We start from the raw sequence: 16179 nt of genomic DNA on the forward strand, positions 1-16179 counted from the left end.
AATAAGTCAAGCAGAGAGAGTCAATTATCATATGGTTTCACTTATTTGTGGAGCATAACAAATAGCATGGAGGACAAGGGGAGTTAGAGAGGAGAAGGGAATTGGGGGAAATTGGAAGGGGAGGTGAATCATGAGAGACTATGGACTCTGAAAAACAATCTGAGGGGTTTGAAGTGGCGGGGGTGGGGGGTGGGAGATTGGGGAACCAGGTGGTAGGTATTAGAGAGGGCATCAATTGCATGGAGCACTGGGTGTGGTGAAAAAATAATGATACTGTTATGCTGAAAATAAATAAATAAATAAAGAATACTCCATCCAGCAAGACAATCATTCAGAATAAAAGAATAGATAATATATATTTGATGAGTAAATTTGATGAGTAAAGAAAAATATAAAATGAAAATATCTCATTGGGTGCTTTCTTCTAAGAGAAACTGGGCTATATAGGTTTATTTATTCTATCCTAATGGTTAACTTGGGGAACAGGGACATAGTGTCTATACCTGACCCAGGTACTATTGGGTGAGGACTGCGTTTTTTGTTTGTTTGTTTGTTTGTTTTTTTCTGTGTTGAAACTTGGTTGGTTTTACTGAGCTCAGAATGTTTAGACTTGCAGTTTGATACATTATTTCCCTAGGAAATGAACCCTGAAGCAAAGAACCATTTCCCAACCATTTCTTGCATGGATTGCAAGATCCTTTGTTTTGTTTTGTTTTGTTTTTTTGAGTGATAATAAACAACTTTGGAATCCTTTACTAGTGGGTGGCATTGTATTAAAGCTTTCAGAAACATTTTAAGCCTCAAAATATTAGACAGTTATGGTGGATGATCAGATGTTCCTCTGATGACTAGTTCCTATGCTTCTAGAAATGGTCTCAATGAATAGAAAATAATATAGTTTTATTCATTCCAACACTTATTGAGTACATCTTAGGTGTCAACTTTTGTACTGGATGTTAAAAAAAAAAGAGATGCGTATAGATATAGAGACAAATGCATAATTATCATACAGTGTGGGATGTGATGTAACTGGCTGTGGACAGGGGGCTGTGGTGACACAGAGGAGAGAGCAACTTGCTAATCCCTGTTGGTAAAGCTGGGGAAACTTTCATGGTGATGAGCCCATTTTTACATGGGGCTTGAGGTGTGGACAGGCATTTACCAGGCAGAGGAAGGGGGAATAGGCATTCAAAATAAAGCCGAAGCTGAGAAGGGCACAGTGCATCTGGGACAGGTGAGGGCCTTCAGGGCAGGCTGGAGCATCGGGTATGTGCAGGGGAGATGAGATTGTGGCAGACCTCAGATGTATCATCCAGGAACCAGCTAAGGAGCTGGTACTTTGTTCTGTAGATAATGAAGGTTTTGATAAGGGACCTTCATCCTTCAGCCACTAATATCAACAGGCCAAATTAAGACATTTCCTTCTCATAATGGTCCATTAAGAAGACAAGAAAGACTTGATTTTCTTTTCATTTGGATTTTAGGCTTCGTTATATCCTCTCTTAAGGCTGGTGGTGTAATGGTCCAAACCTCCCTTAATTTTTCAGTTTCACCTTTTGTTCATTTATTCTTACTTTTCATTTATTTATTTATTTATTTATAGCCAAGGTGTTTTCAAAGCCTTCTTGTATGTCTGTTCTGCAACTGTTTGTTTTCACAAAGCTAGGCTCAGTGATTAGGCCAGTTTTAAGTTGTAGCTGGGACCTCTTACGGAACTTATTCCACAAAATTATTCCTTTTTAACATCATGAGTGATCAGGAAATGGATACATGGGACCAAAATATGCATTGTTATTGTTAACTCCAGGGTACTGTAAAGGGGAATCATTTCCTCAAAACCCTTAGAAAATTCCATTGCATTTTTGGAATATTCTAGGCAAGTTGAGGCAAGGGTGAGGGATGCTGAGAAGGGACTATGAAATAAGAAGAAATTGGTATTGTAGTTACCAAGCAGAAAACTCTAAAAGTGACATTCTGGAACAATACCATTTCTATGTGCAAGTTGTATCAGATGCTCTGAATTCATTCTAAAAACCTCTTATCTATAGTTTATCTGTACTTTTATTTACAAATAAACTTAAGTGTTTTTTTCATGGAAACACACACATGTGTTGGCTTTCAATTTACCATTCCCAAAAGTAAGAAAAAGTCAGTTACTTATATCAGTGTTTGTCCTCTCTTGGGTCATTCTATTTGTGCACATTTGACTTGCCATGTAAGTTATAATTTTTGTAGTTTTAATGTCAATATAAACTCAAAGGAATCAGATATCTACGTCATTGTTGCTGCTACTGTTCATTTCTTTATGTCAGTGTTTTGCAAAATAACATCACTTTGTGGAAAGTGAAATGGATACCTTGTAGCCTAGCTAGTTAAGTTAAACAACTCTGGCACTGAGAAATTATCTGTATCAATGGATTTTGTTATTTTGCTTGTTCTGCAGGTGACAATGGCCAACATTGGAATAAACGGAGATCATTCTCGGGAGACCTGTGAAACAACAATTTTCGCTCTCCGAATGGCAACGTGGAATCAAATCTTAGATCCCTGGGTGTATATTCTGCTGCGGAAGGCGGTCTTGAAGAATCTCTACAAACTCTCCCGGCGCTGCTGTGGGGTCCATGTCATTAGCTTGCACATGTGGGAGCTTAGCTCCATTAAAAATTCCTTAAAGGTTGCTGCTATTTCTGAGTCCCCAGTTGCAGAGAAAATAAATCAGCCAGCACCTGGTTTAATAGGACAGTAAGGCAGTGTAGGTCTAGGGCAACATTTAGGAAAGTTTTGTCAATATTTCAGTTAATTGGATGGAGACAGCCTAACTGGAAAATTCAGACCTCAGCAGTTAGTTTGGAGGCACTTTTGTCGGATTCAGCTGTTGATATTTGTGAAATTCGCTGTGCAATTCTATTTTCCCTTATTATTATTATTATTTCAACTGGAGGTAAACATAGTATGATAATGCCATGGGAGTCACACTGAAAAAGTGTTTTGGGCTTCTTTGTGTTATTCACGCTTTTGCAATGAGTGACTCTGTTGAGGCCTAAAGCCTTTGTGTGTCTTATTTGTCCAACAGCATCTTAATACTTAACCTGCACATGAAATAGCTGTTTGGGGGTCATTGCCCTGCAACTGTTCCTGATAAACGAGGCTCAGTGAAGGGGAGCGGCCTCACTGTTGGGTCTGGTCTATTACACCGCTCAGTATGTGCCTTCAATCAATGTATGAATGGTCCTGTCTCATGGGGTTCACTGTGGCTTGTTACAATGACCTCCATGACACCAGATGTGGACATCAGGTTGCCTGACCTCACGAGCCTCCTTAGAATGAGCCTATTCTTGTCATTTTGACAAATATGACTTCTTGCTTGTATTATTGTGATGGCAGATTGTTTGAAGGTTTCCTTGTGTGAGTCATAGATTTACCGTTCTCACATAATATCTTCCTCTGAAAATTCAGTAAACGATTTTTAGAGAAACCAAGACTCTACTACATAGGGGAATTTGCCTGGTAGCAGTTCCTGTGAAGCATGCCAAGGATAATGCGAACAGACAGAGCTTAAACCCCCGTGATAGGTACAAAGCATGTTGGCAAAGGAGCTCTACTCTGAACTGCCATTGCTGTATTAGAGAACAAAAGAAACACAGTCTATATATAATATTCCAAGACTATCTGTAGCTAGTGTGTTTGTGCTTTCTTCACACATGCATACACACACATGCATAGACACATACACATATCAAAAATTTCTATTGAAAGCTAGTTCATTAAATCTGTATGATATCATCTTCTAGAGCCTATGCTACCTGTGTCAAGGGGAAAATTGGCAATTAGTCAGGCACTTGGCGATCATTATTATGGGTACAAGAGATCAGGGGATAATGATCTCTCCCCAAATTTCCAGTAATACTTTAGACTTCTTTGCTTCTTTGTATAATCCAACCGCCCAATTTTCATGATCATTGAAAATGTTCCGGGGCCATCAGAACATAGGGTAGGTAGTTCTGCCTCTGTCAAAGAATTTTTGCTTTCATTACCTGTGGTCCATTTTAAAAAATTAACCTTCTCTGTGAGACTGATTTCACATTCTTCAGGAAATCTCTGTGTTTCAGCTAGACTTAAATTATTACATTCACAAATTTTTGCTTTTGACTGGTAATACACATTGGAAGTTGTCCACTTTTGTGAATTTTGGTAAATTCTTATGAACAAATAAAAAGAAGTTAAGCAAATAACCTCATTGAAGATTTTAAAGGAAACACTTTTCCCAGTGAATTTAAAGAGCACACACACACAGGGACACATGATATTCTTAATTTAAGAACAGTAAATGATGAGTCACACAAAGTTAGGCTATTCTCATATATAGAACACATAGTGGATGCTCATGATATACTTGCCAAATTGAGTTACAGACAAGATTTTTTTTTTTTTTTTTTTTTTTGGTGCAAAATGAGCATGGAATTGCAAAGTCTTTTGCATTTTTATTTAAAATGGCAATTACATATTGGTTATTTTGATATGTATATGTGTGTATATGTATATTTAAATATCCAATGTATATACTTTTAAAAAAAGCCATTGCAATTTCTGATTGCTGTTACATTACATGAATGCTCTCATGTGTTTCAAAGGCACTTAAAACCCAGAACATTTAGTTGGCTTAGAGGAGACATTTATTTCCCACAGCTACTTAAGGGAGTGTTGGTGTCCTGGGAGCTGAGGCACAAGGAACCATAGCTTCATCCTTTCTCCTTAGACTGGATAGGATATTGCAGCAAAATTTCCATGTACTGTGACGTGGGAGAGGTGTGCAGAGAAACTCTCATTCAGGGCTCCAGACCTCTTCTCCTTGAGGCTTTTAGGTAAATAGCATCATGGTTTTTCTGATGTCATGGTTTTTAAGACGTCACTCTGGCCATGAGCATCTATATCGAGGAGATACTGTGACCTTACCGTATGTGGGAATGCATGGGCATGTGAGGTATTAGGGAACGACAGGACAGTCAGTCTCTGCATGTCCTGGAGGGATTCACTTCATTATCTGAGCACAGGTTTAGGGCAACTAAGGTGGTTTTATAATGAGGTTAAACCCAAGAAGTAGACACCAAAAATTGAAAAAAAAAAATGTAATAGAAGAATATGTGTTTACATTGTGTTAGACCTTTTGTCCAAGGAAAATAAAGTGAACACAATATACATACATCTGACTTCAGAATTTTATTTCTGTTATTATATATATCTCAGCGTAGTTTGGCATCTTGTATGTTGAATAATAGAGTGTAGCTGCCAGCAACATATTTCACAGAAATGTTTAAAGTGAAAATTACTTTGTTCCGATTATTAGAAATGAGTAGCACAAATAGTGTTCACCAGGTTAACCAATTTTGGAATTTTAAGGTCTGTTTTAAAATTTATAATTAGACCATCAGAGCAACTGAATTATCCTTCTCATTGAGTAAAGTAGTATCTGAGCAACTTCACATACTATCTGATCATATTACTTCTGGGGAAATTGATTATTCTAAGCAAATGACTTGTAAATGCAGGTTTTTTTTCTTTTGTTGGTGAATTTAAAAACTGAGACAAAAGCTAACAGCAAATGGGTTTTTTCGAATTATAAACAAAGACAGGAAATGCTGACTCATAATTAGTTGTAGGTACTTCCTACTGTTTCACACTTTTTCCTGAGGATTTAACTAAGTGACACAAATATTCTAAATTTTTTCCTAAAGGCTGAAAGTTCCGTGTAATTATTTGCATTGCTGAAGTACAAAATACCTAAAAGTTAACTCACACATACACACACACACGCACACACACACACACACACATACGCATCTGTCTTATGAAATAAATAGTCTTGTTTGCTCATTTTCAGTCTTTAAAAGAAAAACTTGCTTTAGTTTTGTGTCTAATCTGAATTTAGACCCCAGGTAAGAGCACTTGCTAAACACATAGATGAACTTTTTGAAACTTGCTGCTAGCTTTGCCTGTATCACCACCATTGCTACAAATTAATAAACAAAGGTCAGAATATGAAACATGGGATGGGTATACACATTTTCTCACTTCTTCATCTGGGTGTCAAATATTTTACCACGTGGTAAATAATGTTGGACTTCAGCTTATTACTGAGGTATTTTAATGGTAGATACAATGTGTTATGTGAATAAATATATTTTGTGTTCTTCATACTTGCTGGACTGTATGAAATTAAACAGTGATATGTATATTTTGTGGCTTGTATCAATGTGCAACTCATGGAATTTTAGTGTTTTGACTAGTTTAAAACTTCCAACAAATGATTTACAATAAACTTGGACTAGTGTTAACCAAGAGTGGCTGTTTTTAGGAAGGTCGTATAAAGCTTGGAACTTGAACCTAAACTTCCATTTTTATATCTTCGGTGGGAAAAATTTCCACTTGTTTTCTTTTATTACCTTTGGTATCTGTTTCCTGATTCTTTTTCTTGTTGTTGTGGGTCACCTAGGCAGGTCATAAATTTTAATGGGAATCTGATAATTTCCAAAACACACTGGCCTAGATGTGTCAGGATAGCAGAGACATATCTGTGATAACAAATGGCCGCCCAAGTCTTCATGCCGTGAACCCTCAAAGGGCTTACATCTCACCCATGGCTCATGTCCACTCAGAAGGGGAGCTCTGCCCCTTGTAATCACTCAGACTTTAGGTGACAAAGCCCCCACCGTCTTCTATGTTGCTTTTTGCCTTGCTACAGGGAAAAAAGCATGGTAAATCATGAACTGGCTCTTAGAGCTTCCACCTGGAGTTAAGACATATTCTTTTTGCTCACACATCTCTGGCCAAAGCAATCGAATGGCCTACTACCTTCAAGGAAGCAGGCTAGTATAATACTATGATATGCCTTTGAGGAGAATTGAAAATAATTGGACAGCATGAAAGATTTCCCTATTAGGTCAAATATTTTTGTGCTTGCCTTTCTAACATAATTCAAACTAGAACTCTTTCTTTTAAAGTTTTTATTTATTTAAGAAAATCATGGAATGAAAGCATTTAGAATTCATTCTTCTAACTAGCCTATAATCAGTAAGATTATAAGACAGAATAAATGCCACATACGCTGTTTGCAATTAATAGGAATTTTGGAAGATTAAAAAGTCAATATAGAATAAGAAGTGAAAAAACTTGTTCTCTTTTTTCTTTCTTTTTTTTTTTAATTTGAGAGAGGGAGGGGGAGAGAGCATGTGCACACATGAGCAGGGGAAGGGGCAGAGGGGGAGGATCCCAAGCCGCCTCTGCTCCCATACCGAGCCCGACATGGGGCTCAATCTCACAACCCTGAGATCATGACTTGAGCTGAAGCTAAGAGTTGGATGCTTAAACTATGCCACCCAGGTGTCCCGAAAATACCATTTTATGTATATCCTTATTCATAGCAAAGTAGAGGCAGAATGGCCGAAATATAAAGAAACTGTGTTTTGGCTTTAAAGTGTGCTTTACTGGCTCCTGGGTGGCTCAGTTGGTTAAGCAACTGCCTTCAACTCAGCTCATGATCCTGGAGTCTGGGAATCGAGTCCCTCATTGGGCTCCCAGCTCCGTGGGGAGTCTGCTTCTCTCTCTGACCTTCTTCCTTTTCATACTCTTTCTCACTCTCTTTCTCTCTCAAATAAATAAATAAAATCTTTTAAAAAAATAAAGTGTGCTTTACATTTTCACTTATACAAGCATATGAACTCTTAGAGTTTTGTATTTATTTATTTAAAAGATTTTATTTATTTATTGGACAGACAGAGATCACAAGTAGGCAGAGAGGCAGGCAGAGAGAGGAGGAAGCAGGCTCCCTGCTGAGCAGAGAGTCTGATGTGGGGCTTGATCCCAGGACCCTGGGATCATGACCTGAGCCGAAGGCAGAGGCCCCAAACCACTGAGCCACGCAGGTGCTCCTAGAGTTTTGTATTTAATACTATTTGAGTTCTTTACATATCCAATTGGTAAAACCCCAAATTAACAAAATGCTTTCTGTTGGCGTAGTGCTAACTTTCCCGTGTTAAATAAGGCGATCCTATACCAGTATACACAGAAATAATTTTAGTTTAAGAAAAGGAGATTCTACTAGACATACTGTTGTGTTGTAAAACTTTCGTTCTTCAATAACCCATGTTGGTACATGCAGAGCATTCCTTTTAACAACTAAATACTCTTACATATAAGAAGTATACTATAATTTAAATAATAATTTTCTTACTGAAACAGAGCTGGTTTTGTTTTTGGTCATTTCTCTCTTTCCAATTATGTTATTTCAATATACACATCCTTATCCCTTCTTGTGTTCTGTGGGATTGTTGGGTTAAGGGCACGCACATTTTCAATATCCATAGAAACTGCCCCACTGTTACATGTATACTTGGCTTCTCTTCTTAAGAAAAGGCCCTATTCCTATGTTTATTTCAGCAATCTTTTTATTGTGAGCCACATGATTGGCAAAATAAATTGTATTTAATATTAGCTTTGTTATGTTACTTGTATTTCCCATCAGTAATGAGGCCAAGCAACTTTTTATACCTTTATTAGTCATTTCCACTTCCTTTGTAAATTTTCTGTTCCTGACCTTTATCTATTTTTAATGTTAATTTTTTCTTACTGACTTTCAGGAGGACTGTGTATATTAAGGATATTGTCTTAGTTAGCTTGGGCAGCTATCAAAAAATACCACAGACTGGGTGCTTAAACAAGAGAAATTGATGCTTCAAAGTTCTGGAGGTTCGAAGTCCAAGATCAAGGTGTCAGCCAATTAGGGACCTGGTGGGAGCTCTCTTCATAGCCCTCTTCTAGATGTTTCCTCACATGGTGGAGAAAGAGATGGGGGATGGGGGGTGGAGAAGGGGGAAAAGATAGAAGGGAAAGGAGAAAGAATGGGAGAGAGAACTCTCTTTCATCCCAAAGGCACAAATCCCATCACGAAGATCTCAGCCCTCAAGACATCATCTAAATCTAGTTACTTCCCAAAGATCCCATCTTCAAATACCATCACACTGAGGAATAGGGCTTAAACACATGAATTTTGAGGAGGGACACAATTTAGTCCATACCAGACTTTATTTTTTATGAATGTTACAAATAATTTTCTTCCAAGGCTGCCATTTTCTTCTATGCTGAAGGTGTCTTTCACCATATTAGATGAGTTCTACTTTTTTACTTAGGCAGAAATAACTTTGAATGGGTTCTTTATTTTGTTTCTTGTTTAGAAAGACTTTCTGTCTTCAAAGATTACAAATATATCCCCCTATGTCATTTTCTACACTTAGAGTTTTGTTTTTTAACTTTAGATGTTGTAGCTGTCATAGAGTTTATTTATTTTTTGGTACCATGTAAGATAAGGACCTAACATTTTTTTTTTTTTTTAAATATTGAATGTGTAACAAATAGACCCAACATCATGACAGCAGTTTTACAAAAAAGTTTTTTTCATTATATTCTTGGAACCTTATCTGGGGTACCTCTATATTAGGCTTTTTGAAATATTGAGCTTAGCTCACCTGGCCTGTTACTAATTCAGTTTGGTAATACTAATCTACACCACACAATTATAAAAGTAATACTACTCCTGGGATCACCAATGACCCTAAGACCTATCACCAGTAGGACATTGGATTTGAAATGCTTTTTTTTAGTAAAGAAATTTTATGTGTATGCCACATAATTTTATGGAATGCTATTTCCCTTTTTGCCTGCTGATGTCTGCTTGATGTCTGCTGTGACCAACAGTTTCCAGATGGTTAAATGGGTTAATTACGAGTTGTATTAATCTGCTAGGGCTGCTGTAACAAAGTACCACAGACTAGGTGGCTTAAAAAACAGATTTATTTCCTCACGATTCTGGAGGCTGGAAGTCTGAAATCAAGATGGTGGTAAGGTTGATTTCTTCTGAGGCCCTTCTCCCTGTCTGTAGGCGACTGTCTTCTCCCTTTGTCTTCAATTGGCCTTTCATCAATATCTAATCTCATCTTCTTATAAGGACACCAGTTACACTGGACGAAGGCCCAAGAGTTGTGATAACAAGAGTTAAAGGGGTGACCTCCTTTAACGCTAATTGCCCCTTGAAGACCCTATCTCTAATCCAGTGGCCTTCAGTGGAACTGGGGGATTAGGACTTGAACATATTAATTTTGGAGAGACATGATTCAGCCCTAACAAGAGTGTAGTCTGCAATACTGAGATAAATACTGAGATACAGTTAAAGTAACTGACCCACTTGGGGATTGAGCTTATTATCACAGGTTTATTATTATCCAGCGGTTCTCAAATATTACCATGCAGGGGCGCCTGGGTGGCTCAGTGGGTTAAAGCCTCTGCCTTTGGCTCAGGTCATGATCCCAGGGTCCTGGGATCAGCTCCGCATCGGGCTCTCTGCTCAGCAGGGAGCCTGCTTCCTCTCTCTTTGCCTGCCTCTCTGCCTACTTGTGATCTCTATCTGTCAAATAAAAAAAAAAAAATATTACCATGCATCTGTTTTACATGAAAGACTTACTAAATGAGATTGCTGCTGGGCCCCACCGCAGGGAGTGAGTCAGTCAGTCCTTAGTAGGGTTGGAAAATTCGTATTTCTAACAAGGTCCCAGGGAAGGTCCCAGGCACTGCCAATCTGAGGAACACACTTTGAGAACCATTAATCAACCATGTTAACCAGCTACAGATGGCATGATATGAAACATACAAAGAAAAGTGCAACTTTTAGACTATGCAAAATTGTACCACTATTTTGGTATTGGCAATTTAATTCCTTCCCTAAGGACTGTTTTTGCTCTGACCTGAAACAAATTGGACCTGAAAAATGTCAGAGCTGTGCAGGAAGACACTAGAATGCAGGATGTTATAGAATGACAGTAAGAGTCACATACAAAAAGACAAAACAGATGTAAGTGAAATTCGAGTTTAGCTGGTCACATACCTCTTACTGATGTCTAAAAGACTTTTGTTGTCATATAGACCGACAACATTCCTATGGTCATCTGGAAATACTGCTGATGTCTTACCATTAACCAACCCCCCTCTTTTTTTTTTCTAGAAAAAGAACAAGGCTATTTGGATTAACTTTACATTTTCCTCCCTTATATTTCCAATATTTGTAATCTTCTTTGATTATGTTTTCCATTCTTATTTGAGCCTACTTTGTCTTAAAATAATTTCCTACTTCAGTAAAATAAATCTTGAGTCGGTTGTTGGCTTCCAAGGGGAGGAGGGAATAATGCAACTTTTTCAGTTTCCAAATAAAATGTAATACTAATACTTTTGGGAAAAGTAAATTATTATAGTGGATTTTATTCAAAACAATTAGAATGACAGTAGAGAATAAAAGGACCCAAACTAAATAAAAATACTTGAACTCAAAATTTCATTCTTAAAGACATTAAAAATACAGCATCATTTGTATAAATCCAAGTAAGTGGCATTTCTAAGTTCAGGGGGGGAAAAATTACAGAAGAAAAAGCCCAGGCTGAGGTTTTTAAAGACATGGTTCCACTCAGGAAAATTCTTTTCCCTTTTATGAAGAGTGTGTTGTTGTTCTCTGGGAAGCTTACAAAGGATATCAAACATAAACACAGATAAAAATGTTGTAAGTAGTTGATCATTTTTTTAATCAAAGATTTTATTTATTTGAGAGAGAATGAGTGAGAGAGAGCATGAGAGGGGGTTGGGTCAGAGGGAGAAGCAGACTCCCCACTAAGCAGGGGGCACAATGCAGGGCTCCTTCTTGGATCTTGAACTGAGCTGAAGACAGGCACTTAACCAACTGAGCCACCCAGCACCCAAGTAGTCAATTACTTAAATATATCGTTCCAAAATCTCAGAGTAAAATATATCAGTTTGTAAAATTTCAACTATTAGAAGAGTTGAAAACAGAAACAGGATATAGTTTCCTGATGATTGTCATATTTGTCATCACTTATGATTATGGTTTTATAAGATTAGTGATTTCCTCAAAGCAATACTCACAAGAAAATGCAAAACAGAGAGCTCAAAAATGTTCTGAGAATTAAAGAAGCTAAAATTAGAAGTACTACATAGCTATTTGCTTTCTAATTGTGGTTAGGCTGATATTAAAATTGTCCTGTAGTGATGTTTCTAGTGATGCCTTGGAAAATAATGGCATTTTCCATGAAGTAGAATTCTCCAGAAGATTTAGGTATAGCTCTTTGGATTTTACCCTTTTTCTGATTTGTGGTACATACCCCCTAAGCCTTTATTAATTGCACTAATCATCAACTTATAATCACTGGGAAGAATTTTCTAAAAGAACCCCATGTGCCAAGGTTTTGAGGTAAAAAGGAGCTTAATTTTTGTGGTGGTTGTGGTTTTGTGCTAAATAATAAACAGGTATCAGCTGATTACTGTCTCCTACATTCCCTCAACACACTAGCCCATCCTTCAGGCCTGTGAAGATAGGTTGTTGGTCCCCTATAAGCCCATTATTGCTTATGTCCAACAAAAATATAAATGTATTTTAGACCAGTTCGCCTTTATGTGTGAAAAGAACCCATTGTGGATCATGATTCAGTCCAGAATGGAGGCAGCAGTTAATATTGACCTAATGAAGCATTATCAAGAGTAGCCTATGGGCTGGCACTTCTGTCATTCACTTGTACATGTATTTAAGAACTTTCCACATTCCTGATTTGTGAGGAGTAATCATGGAGTGGTATTAAGAGGGAATGATTTTAGCATCTCTAGCCTCAGAAGAAAAATCTCTGCAGATTTCAAGGATGGAAGATGATGTACCATCACACTACAGTATTGCTCTTGGAAATACTTCAACTCTTATAAGAATTACCAGTAATTCCTTACAAGATTATAACCACACTCTGAAATTCCACATTTCAGTTGGATTTCTGAGTAAGTTTTGCAAGTAGGTAAGAGTGTCATTATTAAATTTGTAACTCTTACTACCATCTGAGCAAAAGCTTGTGGTTTGACCTTCAGTTGCCTAATGACACTTTTTTTTTTTTTTAATTTTTTATTTTTTATAAACATATATTTTTATCCCCAGGGGTACAGGTCTGTGAATCACCAGGTTTACACACTTCACAGCACTCACCAGATCACATACCCTCCCCAATGTCCATAATCCCACCCCCTTCTCCCAAACCCCCTCCCCCCGGCAACCCTCAGTTTGTTTTGTGAGATTAAGAGTCACTTATGGTTTGTCTCCCTCCCAATCCCATCTTGTTTCATTTATTCTTCTTCTACCCACTTAAGCCTCCATGTTGCATCACCACTTCCTCATATCAGGGAGATCATATGATAGTTGTCTTTCTCTGCTTGACTTATGGAAAGAACCTAGATGTCCATCAACAGATGAATGGATCAAGAAGATGTGGTATATATACACAATGGAATACTATGCAGCCATCAAAAGAAATGAAATCTTGCCATTTGCAACGACGTGGATGGAACTAGAGCGTATCATGCTTAGCGAAATAAGACACATTTTTTTTTTAATGGAATAGAAGTCATTTCTTGCTCTGATGATTAAGAGATGGCACATGGCTGTTGAGTCCCAGTGTGTAAACTTAATGATTTTGCTTTCTTTGTAATTGCCACTGCAGGTCAAGCACCATCAGCTTTTCCTGATGTGTACCTGCTTAAGTGTTTTTCTTTTTCATCACTTTGTTTAGCAAAGGGTCACATTTTGCCTCTTCATAATGAATTTGTAATTTTCTTCCTAAAAAATAATTATGATGAATTTATGTAACTGCTTTCAAATTATTCCTTTCCAAAATCAGTTCTATGTTGAACAATAGTGGTGAGGGGATCATCTTTGTCATGTTCCTGATCTTAAGGGAAAGGCTCTCACCTTTCCTCATTGAGAATGATATTCACTGTGGGTTTTTCATAGATGGATTTTATGATATTGAGGACTGTTCCCTCTATCCCTATACTCTGAAGAGTTTTAATCAGGAAAAGATGCTATATTTTGTCAAATGATTTTTCTGCATCAGTTGAAAGGACCATGTGGTTCTTGTCTCTTCTCTTATTTATGTCTTCTATCACACAGATTGATTTGTGAATGTTGAACCACTCTTGCAATCCCAGGGATAAATCCCACCTGGTCGTTGTGAATAATCCTTTTAATTTACTGTTAGATCCTATTAGCCAAGATCTTGTTGAGAATTTTGGCATCCACATTCATCATGGATATTGGTATGAAGTGCTCCTTTTTGATGGGGTCTTTGCCTGGTTTGGGGATCAAGATAATGCTGGCCTCATAGAAAGAGTCTGGAAGTTTCCTTCCTATTTCTATTTTTTGAAACAGTTTCAGAAGAATAGGTATTATTTCTTCTTTGAATGTTTGGTAGAATTCTTCAGGGAATCCATCAGGCCCTGGACTCTAGTTTTTTGGGAGGTTTTTGATCACTGCTTCAATCTCATTACTGGCTATTGGTCTATTCAGGTTGTCAATTTTTTCCTGTTTCAGACTTGGTAGTTTATAGGTTTCCAGGAATGCATCCATTTCTTCCAGGTTGCTAAATTTATTGTTGTATAGCTGTCAATAATAACATATGAGAAAAAAGTTTATTATCATTAGCATTAAGGGAAATTCAAATCAAACCACATTGAGATACTATCTTACACCAGTTAGAAAAGCAAAAATTGACAAGGCAAGAAACAACAAGTGTTGAAGAAGTGGTGGCAAAAGGGGAACCCTCTTACACTGTTGGTGGGAATTCAGGTTGGTACAACTACTTTGGAAAATAGTGTGGATGTTCCTCAAAAAATTAAAAATTGAGTTACCCTATGACCCAGCAATTGCACTACTGGGTATTTACCCCAAAGATACAGATGTAGTGAAAAGAAGGGACATAGGCGCCCCAATGTTCATAGCAGCAATGTCCACAATAGCCAAACTATGGAAAGAGGCGAGATGCCTTTCATTGGATGAATGGATAAAGAAGATGTGGTCTGTATACACAATGGACTATTACTCAGCCATCAGAAAGGTGGAATACCCGGGACGCCTGGGTGGCTCAGTTGGTTGAGGCCTCTGCCTTCAGCTCAGGTCATGATCCCAGGGTCCTGGGATTGAGCCCTGCATCGGGCTCTCTGCTCAGCAGGGAGCCTCCTCCCATCCCCGTCCAGCCTCTCTTGTCTACGTTTGATCTCTGTCTGTCAAATAAATAAATAAAATCTTAAAAAAAAAAGATTGAATACCCAACTTTTGTATCAACATGTGTGGGACTGGAGGAGATAATGCTGAGTGAAATAAGTCAAACAGAGGAAGTAAATTATCACATGGTTTCACTTATTTGTGGAACATAAGGAATAACATGGAGGACATCAGGAGAAGGAAGGGAAAAATGTAGGGGGTGGAAAATGGAATGGGAGAGGAACCATGAGAGACTATGGACTGAGGGAAAACAAACTGAGAGTTTTAGAAGGGAAGGGGGGTGGGAGGAAGGGTGAGTCTGTTGATGGATATTAAGGAGGGCATATAGTGCTGTGAAGTGTGTAAACCTGGTGATTCACAGACCTGTACCCCTGGGGATAAAAATATATGTTTATAAAAAATAAAAAAATAAAAAAAAAACTAATGATGTACTGTATGGTGACTAACATAATACAAAAACAAAAACAAAAAAACAAAATCAGATCCAAACTATTCAGCATGACAAAGTTCTTCATTGTCTTGTCTGTGGTGGATCCTCTCTCGAAAGTCTGAGCAGCATTCTATCATCCCTTCTCGAAATTTCTAAATCTCTTTCTATCATTATCAAGGGCACTTATTTACCAATAACTATGTTTGTATCTTAAGAACTACTGTATTTCATCATGAGTAGTTCTCTTTATCAAGTTGTGAAAGTCAGATTCTTTTGAGTGGAATTTTTAGATTCATGGAGCTTATTAATTATATAATTTGATCCTTACTGTGATATTATTATTCCATTATATTATTATATTATTTTAAATAGACACAATCTATAGTTTGAAGAAGCTGTTTGCTTAAAAGCCCATAGACAGGGATTCCTGGGTGGCTCAGCTGGTTAAGTGTCCACTTTCGGCTCAGGTCATGATCCCAGGGTCCTGGGACTGAGTCCCCCATCAAGCTCCTTGTTTGGCAGGGAGCCTACTTCTCCCCTTGCCTGCCTCTGTCTCTCTCTCTCTGACAAATAAATAACTAAAATCTTAAATTAAAAAAAAAGC

The 16179-nt window shown here is 37.7% G+C and overlaps 1 protein-coding gene across 1 annotated transcript in view; it reads left to right on the top strand.

The window, feature by feature from the left end:
- The window catches only part of PTGFR (prostaglandin F receptor), a 45788-nt gene extending 39456 nt beyond the window's left edge, over positions 1–6332 (top strand). The window contains exon 3 of the mRNA XM_004758136.3: positions 2444–6332. Coding sequence (XP_004758193.1) covers positions 2444–2746 — 303 coding nt within the window. The 3' untranslated portion in view covers positions 2747–6332. The remainder of the gene's footprint in view (positions 1–2443) is intronic.
- Positions 6333–16179: the final 9847 nt, after the last annotated feature.

The sequence above is a fragment of the Mustela putorius genome, unplaced genomic scaffold, assembly GCF_011764305.1.
Source record: "Mustela putorius furo isolate JIRA1106 unplaced genomic scaffold, ASM1176430v1.1 tig00003853_pilon_pilon_pilon, whole genome shotgun sequence".
Lineage (NCBI taxonomy): Eukaryota > Metazoa > Chordata > Mammalia > Carnivora > Mustelidae > Mustela > Mustela putorius.